Genomic DNA, 10,902 nt, shown 5'->3' on the forward strand with positions numbered 1-10,902 from the left:
GGTGCTCACTGTCCTATTTCCACCCTTACTGAAATGTCCATGTCCTGTAGGTACACTGAAGAGGAGAAGACAGCAGCAAGCGAACCAACAGGCACAGGTCCAGCGCCACACCCGTCAGTACAGGGAGGCCTATCAAATGGGGCAGATGAGACGCTGAGACACTGGTCTGCTCTTTGCCTTGGTTCTTCTTAGTGCCTACAATGGGAGCACTTCTCTCCAAAGAGTTACTTTTATCCCATACTGCAAAATGTAATGAACTTGCAACAGAAATAATTTCACTGGACAAAACCTGGATTTTTTTTCAGGCCTAACCAACTCCTTCAGCACCTGTGCTATGAGAGCCAGAATAGCAGTGGTTCACACAGCTTTTATAGAAAATAAATTACTCTTCCAAGGAGGGACAGGAAGTTTTGTGGTCTTAATCTTTTTTTTTTTTACCACAGAAGAGGGGAGAAAAGCAGCTTTATGTTTGAATCGTCTTTCTCTGTCCTCCATCTGTTACCCTTTTCTTTCCTGTTCTTCCTCTCTAAAGTGCTGCCATGAGCACAATAGCAGAACTGCAAGTCACAAGAGTTTTTGCTGCCAATCAAAAACATTGACACATTGTGTTGGGAGGAAGCTTTTTGCCAGTGTAATTAGGCTGTTTTAAAAGCACCAAATGTTTTATTTCTTATGTTCTTTCAATGGGTGTTTTTTTTCTTCCCTTTTTCAAATGAAACTGAATTCTCTGTATGGTGATGCTTTACTGTTTTAATTCACTTTCTCAGGATTAGTAAAACAGCAGCAAACAAGTATACTGGGGGTAAGAGAGTACTACAGGCATATTTCAGGTAAAGTACTTCCTGGCTGATGTCTGAAGGGTTGAGGACACTTAGTATGAAAAGAATGTAGATAATATGAGCTTAATAAGATTGTAGTGTCATCTGTTTTCAGATGAAGGGTTGTGGAGGGGAGATTGATTATTTGGATGTGTGTATTTCTTGTGATACAGTTTTGCAGCTGCGTTTACATAAAGGTTTATGGTGTGGGGCTGATATATGGTGAGAATAGCTTTTTATCAATCATACTTGTATTCTGTAAGATGTCTTGCCCTGGCTTGCTGAAATTGTGAACCAACCACTTTGTGCTACATACTGTACATGTTGTTACATTCTGAATGAAAATGGTGAAAGGAGAATGTTTAAAGCTAACCTTGTGTGCACTACCAGTGAAAAGGTTTGGACACGTGCTCACTTTTAATTGAAAGGGAATGCGTGTCCAAATGTTTTGACTGGTAGCGCATATAAGAAGTAGTTTTAGAAAAGATATTTTTGGGTGTGATTGTTCTAGCTGTATTGTAATTTGTTCTCTTTTGTCTTCTGTTCTGTCCAATTTCACACACTTGCAGTGAAATAACAATGTTAAAATTAAAAGCAGTTGTATCGTCTAGGTTTCTCTAGCCAGATGAAGAACCTGTTGGGTTTAAATGCAAGTGTGGATTTTGCTTTTACTTGCAGATCAGATTAAAGCTACATGCCCAGGAACTGAATAAATAGAGAAAAACTAGACGTTCTAATTTTATTGCTGCTGCTAAACATTTATCAGAGCAATCACTATGCGGCAGCCGTCGGCTGCTGTTCTGTCCTTTCTTTTGCTTCTGGTTGGGATTTTCTTTTTAACCCTTGTTATACATTAAAACGTGCCTACTTAGAGCAGTGACTGAAACTGGTGTACCAATGTCAGTGATCTTTATCATGACTGAAACATCCTCTGGACTGCTGAAACTGAAATAATGTGGCTTACAGCTTGGCAACATACACTATGATGTTACAAGCATTTTCATATTATATCCCACAGTTTTTCTCTGGATATAGTATTATCTGATTATATTTACTCCACCGACTTGCTTTTGCTTAGTTTTCAGTTGCCTTTAGCCACATTAAATCAAGGTCAGCTTCACTGACAAACAGATGAGAATGCAGAAGACTCCAAATCGAGTTGCTGGTAAAAGTATATAGTTAGTTTCTTAAAATAACTTAGGAGGGAACAGCTTGATGGAGCAAAGATCATATTTTTTTAAATTATTTTCTTACCCTTGCTAAAGAGTTATGAGCACAGCTGCAGCTCAGGATTGTTTTCTGTGCAAGGTGTAAGGATGCTGATCAGATCGATTCTATGCAGAGTATTACAAAGCTCAACAGTGACAATGTTGGCCTCTTCACAGAGAAATGCCTTTATTGTTGTCTCCTAAATGGTGAAATGGAAAAGTCTATTGTGCTGTCATAAGAAAATACTCCTATGTGCTACAGCAACATGCAATCTTCTGTCACTTTCACCGATTTAGTTTCTTTTCGGTGCTACTGGTAGTGATACTTTTCTCCTTTTTTTATATATTTTTCTTGATTTTTGACCAATTTCATGTGTGAGCTGCTTTGCTGAATCATCCATATCATTTTGTTGACTTAGTATGATGATGCTGGGTGTTTAAGGTTAATCCTCTCTGGGATGGTTTTCTTTATTTTATGTGTTGCTATGCTGTTGAGAAAATGTGCACTGAAGCGTAAGAAACTTAAACAGAATGATATATATTCAGTACTACTGTCTGATTTTTAATGTCTCCTGTTTTTTTTGTGTGTGTGTGTGTGTTTTCAGTTGCCGCCTTGTTTATATTTACTTTTTTGTTCTGTTTCTCATTCTCCTTGCTTTGAAAATTTAGCTAAATTCACAAAGGTATTGCGCAAAAACTTAATTTCTTTTGAACTACTTGAAATGCATTAATAAACCAGAATTGATCAAATGCTTGTTGTCCCTCATTGTACACAGTAGAAAAGGGTCATTATGGTTGCCCTGCAGTTTTGTGGTTCTTTAAAGAACTGTCCTACAGAACCAGGGATTAGGGGGTTAGGGTTGGGACAGGGAATGAAAACTGTCATTGTGTTAGGAACTCGGACATTTGTTAGGAAAGTGGTAGAGAGACAGGAGCTGTTTCTAGGGAGGCCATTAGGGTTAGGGGCAGAGGAGAGGGGGGGCAGAAGGTGGGGAGATAGAGGAGGGGAGGGAAGGTAGGGAAGGTGGGGCTGAGAGGGAGAGGAGAGAGAGAGGCAGGGAGGGAAGGTGAGGTAGAGAGGAGAGAGAGAGGGAGGGAAGGGAAGATAGAGGGAAGAGATGGTGGAGATTGAGGGGGAGAGGAGGGGAGGGATGGTGGGGAGAAAGAGGGGAGGGAGGAAAGGTAGAGATGAGGTGTCTATCTCCTCTCCCCAATGAATGGGAGAATCTTCCTCTTTCAGCCTTTATAGCTTCAGCATACGTTCAGCTAGAAAAACCATTCAACCTTTAAACAATTCAGCAAATCTTCAGCTATTCATCTTGTATTCAGCTTTTACAATTTTTGAATTAACAGCTTACTTTTTATGGTGATTTTGGACATTTCTCAGCCTCTCCATTCATTTGAATGGGGAGAGCTAGAGTGGGTGACATCACTTGCACTCCAGCTTGTTTTCTGCTCTTATTCTGTCAACCTTAAGCTTCCACACACAAATTATAGGTACATGAAAACGGTAGCAAAAATTCAATCAGAAAATGTCCTTGTTATTGTGGTAGGATGAACGGTTTTAGTATGAAGTGGCAAATTCCAGAGAGAGTGCCACCTCACTCTCCCATAGACTCCCATTGTGAAAAAGATTCAGAAAACCTTGACTGAAAAATGACTATTTGTAAATCGCCAGTTCCTTAGTTTTATGGAATATCTTCACATAAAGGTGATCAATCTGTTGTGTTGCACCTCTGAATGCAACCTAGTCCAGTACACCACCTTTAACTATGACCTCAGTAATAAACATATCATTGAAGTTACTGATTTATAACAATTTCACCAAAAATTGAAACATATTGAGCTTTATAAACACAGATGTTAACACTTTGTTGTCCACAAGATGAAATGCAAACTGATTAGGTGGAAGCTGGGTGGCACTCTGATAGTAATTATCTGTAGAGCTGAAGCAAGTAGCTGATAGCTATGTACTCACTGAAAAAAACAAAAGTCACACTAGCATTAGCGAGTCAGTGAGACATATTTCTGCATGTAACAGCAATAGTTTGACAAATAAGCATATTGCTCTCCAGTTTGTGATTCATTATGTGAGTTTACTACTGATTGTGGCATCTCTCTCTTTTTTCTTAACATCTGTATTGCTCTAACATCAGTTTTGCCTATACTTTTGTCAGATATAGTTCAATTCACAATACATTGGTAAAGCTCCTTTATTTGTGACTACTGTGACATAAATCACATACTGTAATCTGTTATAGCAAAGTGAATTCTGGCTATGATGCACACTGTCGTCACACTGATGACTCGCATGTTGACACTTGGCACGTGTTTTACGCCGGATGCCTTTCCTGACGCAACCCTGAGCCGCAGTGGCAAGAGCGCTGCGCCTTAACAACTAGCCTATGTAGAATATATACTACATATACATACAAAAAAACTTTTCTGGGCTTCTGGCACCAAGGACCTGGATAAATGCACCAAATGAGCAACTTGAATTGCACAGAATGGGCACCGTGCTTCAGTCCGGTATCTAGCTTTATGCATCTATAGTGAACACAAGCTTTTTCCTAATCTCACATAGCCAAACCTCTGTTTCGTCCAGCTGCTCATGTTATATTAAAAAATTCTCGAAAACAGCATCTGACAGATGGCACCCGAAATGCATCAACAAAAACAAAAACTCAGAAGGTAACAAAGTAGCCTGTTATACTGTGGATCACTATTGTTTTTACCACACAAAAGCTTTAGGTTATATGGAAGCATTCGCCAAAAACTGGAGACCTTCTCTCCAATTTATCAATTGTCTTTTTGCAGTTTTTTTTGACTCTATTTAATGTGTGATCAAAGATGACATTGTGCTCCCTTTATAACTGTTGCCTTTAGCTTTTTGCATTGTTTTTGGTTTAAAAACTGTAACATCAGCTGTAATTCCTGGAGACTGAAAAAAGTTAATTTTATGGTCACTTAAAAGCTCCAAGAGTCATGTTAAGACTGATGACTCTGGGGGGTACCATCAAAAGCTCTGCACTCTGGTAGCGCCGTGGTTTTTTTTTTAAACATGGAGGTACCATTAACATATCAGTCTATGATGGCTATATGGTAATACAAGTATACATTGTGGCTGAAAATCAAGATGACAAACCATCAGGAACCTAATGTTAAAGATATTTAATGTATTCTGTGTAAGGCAAATTTACCAGAAGTTAACATTCAAGAAACGATTAGTTTCATGACACGTTTGTTTCTGACAAAGAAATACACTACCAACTTTTTGAATGAGTTTGGGGACTTTGTTTACAGCTCATCAATGTTAAGCATGGCCAAACAAGTGGATTGACAGCCAGCAGCCTAACTTTAAAAAAGATTGTTACATTTAAGTAAGCGCATCTTACTTAAATGTAAGTAAGGTGCACCGAGTGCACCGAGTTACACAGTATACTGAATATTATGTTGTTCTCATAAAAGCAAAATTAACCTGCTGGATTTTTGAAGGGAGTTTGGTCATTTTCTCTCAGTAAAAGAAACAAGGGGTTCATAAAGTGAAACAATGAGCACTGTCCTTGGTGCTGAAGAGAAGAATCAAACAGCGACCTCAGCATCTAACCCTGTTCATCTCCACCAATAACAAATAGTCTGCAGAGACATGCTTCAGCTTCACATTTGTAGTTTTCACTACACATTTATTTCATACAATTTTTATGAATTAAGGTTTTACACAATGTGCTGAAGAAATATCTGATGTTACATTACCATAATTCTACATACTATCAACCTGTACACTTGAATTTAATTTGTATAGCACCAAATAAAAGTCACAGGACATTTTACAAAGTAAGGTCTACATCTTAACATTATCACTAGAGAAACCCCCAACAAATCCCCCTTTGCACTTGGCGACAGCAGAGAGGAAAAACTCCCTTTAGCGGGGAGGAAAAAACCTCTGACAGACCCCGGCTCTCAGGCCAGCCATACTGTCTCGCCCGGTTGGGGGGAGTGGATAGTTTTCACAGTCATCACCGTCATGGAAAATAAGGCAGATACACCCAAAGTGAGTGTCCCAGAGTTTATTTAGTCATCTGAGTTGTCTGTCCCTGCCAGGCTTTCTCCCTCCCAAGAACCCCAACATGCTGCTGGTTGGTATTGCAGCTAATGCGCAATAGAGCTCTAACAAACCCATTTACGTATGAAACTGCCAAACGTATCTCCACATCAGTGACGCTACTTTGCAGGGGTGGGATAAATTCCCCTGCTGGGAGGCCTCCCAATGTCCGGAAACTCTAATAATATGAAAAGCTAAACACCACTGGGCCTACATGAAGCGCAAGACTCCCTCTTGAAACTTGGCAGAGCGAGATGACCAAGAGGCCTAACACTAAAGTACAATAAACTGTTTTTAATCAAAATGTGGTGATAATCTCTATAACAGCACTTAAAGATACAAAGTGCAGCTTATGTTTGACAAAATGCCCAGTTTATCTAATCTAACATTTAACTTGACAAAATATCACACGTGCCAAAAAAGATTTTAAATGTATTAGATTATCTATGGGCTGAATGAGCACTAGAGAAAGCCAGTGTCCAAAACAGTGGTACAGACAATCTAATGTGTCAGAGTATAAAGTGAGCACAGAGTAACAAGCAGCCTCAGGCTGATCTCCGGCCAAGTTTACCCCAGTAACCAAAGCAGTGCATGACTAATAAAATGCCTGACACACTGACTATATCAGTCAGGCTGGGGATATTAGACTGGTAAATGGGAGAGGGGCATGAGGAAGTCAGATGGTTAACAACTAAACTCTGCCCCCTGTAGGACACGAGACAGACTAACAGAATAGATGGCCATGTTGGGCAGACAGGCAGTGAGAGAGAGATAGCCAAGTCTCTTCAATACTTCCTGTATGAGAATATCTGGATGTGCTACAACAGCAAACTGATCCTACATCATGGAGATCAGATGGTTAGTGACCGAAACTCCTCCACCTGGATGATATGAGAAGCAAAGACAGATATACTGTATGCTGCCATGGCAACCATGTTGGACAGACACAAAAACCTGCACCTCATCAGTCCTCACCTTATGCACGCCCAGCCATGCAGCCACGCCACGACCAGCACTGATTGTTGTGGTGTCTCATGTCACACACATGTAGGAGGCACTGAAGGACAGGGCTGTCTAAACAAAGTTTACTTTCACAAGTGTTTAGTGCCTTACCTTTTTAATCAGACTCATGGCTCCAGCCACCCTCAGGGACAGACAGATGAGAACATGCAAACAAGTGACAAGTGTGCATGAACAGAAACAGACAAACATAAAGACAAAGACAGATGTAGATGTGCAGACAAACAGAGAAAGAGTTTGCTGGACAAACACACAGATGGGGTGGGGGGGCCGCCCTCACTGGCGAGGTTCTTCAGAGGATCCCAGGTTTCAGTCCAGATTTGCACATTACCAACTCCAGAGGAAAGGTTCATTCAGCTGCTGCCGCCATCTCATCCAAATGGTAAATGGACTGTATTTATATAGCGCATTTTTCACAGTGTGTTGCACTGGCCAAAGCGCTTTACAGTAGATCATACACCATTCACCCATTCACACACACATTCACACACCGATGACGACAAGGTGATGCTGGAGTCAAGTGTTGTTGACTGTGCTTCCCACAGCTGAGGGGGTCTCATCAGGTCAGGTCAAGTCTGAGTCTCAGTTCTCAGCATCAAAGAGTCTGATGCACAGGTCTATAGTCAGCATCCTTAGTTCAGTTGTCATGGCCCATCAGTATCAGGCCATTTTAATCTTATTGCCAATTTAAAGGAAAGTATTTTAGAACATCCATATTTTTAACTGATTTCTCCTCTTAAAGTATCTTTTTCTATTATGAGCTTGAGCCAGGCTTTTGCAGCCGAGGCCCGTCACCTCTGGAACTTCTATTAAATCACTTCAGTATTTTTGAAAAAAGGTTATTTTATACCTTTAGCATACTGGCTTGATTTAGAATCTTGTTTTTGTTAACATTTTTCAGTTGCCTTGATCTAATAGCTATTTTTCAAATTTTGTTTAATTTGATTTTAAGGCTTTTAGTAATACAGTATCAGTTCCTATTTAAAAATTCATTAATGAGCTAATGTGTAATTGTCTGAGTTTGAAACTATCCAAAATGATCAGAATTGTTTACTTACAATACTGTGCTAAGCTGCACATGATAAAATGTGTGCTAAATGAAGGTGTTGAGAAGAGAACAGCTACAACTGCCCATGGTTTAATTCCGGCCTTCCCAACTCTTCTGCATTACATCTCCTGTAGTTTAACTTCCGCTCATCTAGACTTGTCTCAACCAAACCGGGCGCCTCCCAAGCACAGCCCCCACACAAAACCGGGCACCTCCCAAGCGCAGCGCCCACACAAAACCGGGCACCTCCCAAGCGCAGCGCCCACACAAAACCGGGTGTCTCCCAAGCCCAAAAGATGAAAAACATTGGAAATGGAAGATAGAGACAAAGGCAGGCAGGTGCTGCCACGACAAGGAAAAAAATAATAAAAGTGGCACTTACAGTTTTGTTGATTTCCTGAAAATCAAAGTGTTATTGTAATAATACACATTTGAGCAGGTTAGCCAGAAATAGTCATGACACCAGGGTCATGTTTTTGTGAGAGAGAGTGAGAGCACGAGACCTAGAGATCCGACCCTTACCTGTTGTAGACGGACGCGCAATGTTGACCAAGAATATCCAGGACAAAAATAAAATCGTTGTGGCGCGGTGGCCATTTATAGGGAAGAGCCAACCAGGTGAGAGATAAAGGAAAAGCCATATAACTTTTGTACATCTTTGTTGTGATACCTGACACTTGACGTAAAACCGGTGGCCATCTTAGACTAACAGACGAACGTGCAGCAGTGAAATATCTTTATGAAAATCTAAGAAAATTGATGTGGCGCGGCGGCCACCTAGAGGAGAGCCAGCCAAGTTAGAGAAGAAAGGAAAAACCACATACCTTTCGTAGATCGTCGCCGTTGAAATTCAAAATGGCGATGACCAGACGGCATAGCAGCAAGAGATCGGGAAAGACCGGCACTGCAGATAAAACTCCCAGGATAAAGCTCCTAAGAGTTTTATGTGCCTGGCAGCCTAGATCTATGACTAGACACAAATCTATTCACAGATAGCCACTTTCGATCGGACACAATACATTTGAGGAGAGCACATTAAAACATTCATGAGCTAAACCCGAAGCTGCATACATGACATTAGCTTACAACAAATTGTGGCTACATTACATAACTTCCAGGCTGTCACTCACCTTTCTGAATCCATGTGAATCCAAATGCGGTCCACCCGATGTCTTATCATTTTTCTGACATCCTATAACGAGTTAGATTTTCACTAAAGACTATAAACTGTGACATTAACCCGCAATGCAGCAAGGCTGCCATAAACACTGCTGGTTGTGTGTTTCAGCGTCTGAGGTCACACACCTGTAGCAATTAGAAGAAAGAGATCGTGAATTTTTTACTTTTAAATCATTTAAAGAAATCATTTTTCTTAAAGAAACGCTCTGGGCCTTACCGAATACTCTGTTTTCCCATACGCACAACACAACCTTAAGTTGAATGCAATTTGTACTCTGTTTGCTTTTGCCACTGAACATGTTTGCTAGCTTCCTGGCACCAAACTAATGTATGTGAATTAACGCGAAAGAAAATTCGACTCTGGCTGAAAGTAGACAAAAAAGGACAAATATGAGATTACAGCGACTAACATAGAGATGTGCCTGCTACTTGCTATGAACTCAACAAGCAATTGCACGGTCGCTCTCGATATTCAAAAGTATTGCAACCCCGCCCACTCCATGCAGTTCTTGTTAGTGATTGGATGGGTCATCTGCAGGCCCGCCCATCCACTAACTTCTATTCCTGCCACTGATAGGCTGTGATAGTTTTGCCGGTATGCTGCATGTTATGTAACAAGGGCAAGGAAATCCTTTAGTTAAATTTACAGACTGCAGACAAGGCAGCGACATGAGGGCGATCTCCATCAGCTGATAATGATATTCCCAGAAAATAGGCGATTCTTTCATAATAAGCAACAGGATATTTCTGCTTTTGAACACATAGTGAACAGCCTATACCAGTGACTGAATACTGCTTCTGAGAGCCCAGACACCAGGGAACAGTCTTAATATCAAGTGTGATTTTATGGGTTTTATTTTATCCCACTATATTATCGCTCCAAAGGTTTATTTACTTTCTTACAATTTAAAAAAAAAACCATTGATATCAATTGTTCTTTTTGTGAAAAAATGTGTGATATGATGTGAACACACAGCCTTAGGATATGTTCTAATGTTAAACATTTATATAAAGCTGTGATGCTTACTATCTGAGGGCTCGGAGGTGGACTCATCCATCACCCAAGCTGAAGTCACTGAGGTAGTTAAGAAGCTTCTCGGTGGCAAGGCACCGGGGGTGGATGAGATCCGCCCTGAGTACCTTAAGTCTCTGGATGTTGTGGGGCTGTCTTGGTTGACACACCTCTGCAACGTCGCATGGCAGTCGGGGACAGTGCCTCTGGACTGGCAGACCGGGGTGGTGGTCCCTCTTTTTAAGAAGGGGGACCGGAGGGTGTGTTCCAACTATAGGGGGATCACACTCCTCAGCCTCCCCGGGAAAGTCTATGCCAGGGTAATGGAGAGGAGAATTCGACCAATAGTCGAACCTCGGATTCAGGAAGAACAATGCGGTTTTCATCCTGGCCGTGGAACACTGGACCAGCTCTATACCCTCTTCAGGGTGGCGGAGGGTCCATGGGAGTTTGCCCAACCAGTCCACATGTGTTTCGTGGATCTGGAGAAGGCATTCGACCGTGTCCCTCGCAGC

At 41.1% G+C, this 10,902-nt stretch overlaps 1 protein-coding gene across 2 annotated transcripts in view; it reads left to right on the forward strand.

Moving 5' to 3' along the window:
- The window catches only part of adam10a (ADAM metallopeptidase domain 10a), a 32,348-nt gene extending 29,572 nt beyond the window's left edge, over window positions 1-2,776 (forward strand). For both annotated transcript variants that reach the window (XM_020605670.1, XM_020605677.1), the window contains exon 16: window positions 51-2,776. In XM_020605670.1, the coding sequence (XP_020461326.1) occupies window positions 51-157 (107 nt within the window). In that variant the 3' untranslated portion in view covers window positions 158-2,776. The remainder of the gene's footprint in view (window positions 1-50) is intronic.
- The last annotated feature ends 8,126 nt before the right edge of the window (window positions 2,777-10,902 follow it).

Source organism: Monopterus albus, unplaced genomic scaffold, assembly GCF_001952655.1.
Source record: "Monopterus albus unplaced genomic scaffold, M_albus_1.0 scaffold4.1, whole genome shotgun sequence".
Lineage (NCBI taxonomy): Eukaryota > Metazoa > Chordata > Actinopteri > Synbranchiformes > Synbranchidae > Monopterus > Monopterus albus.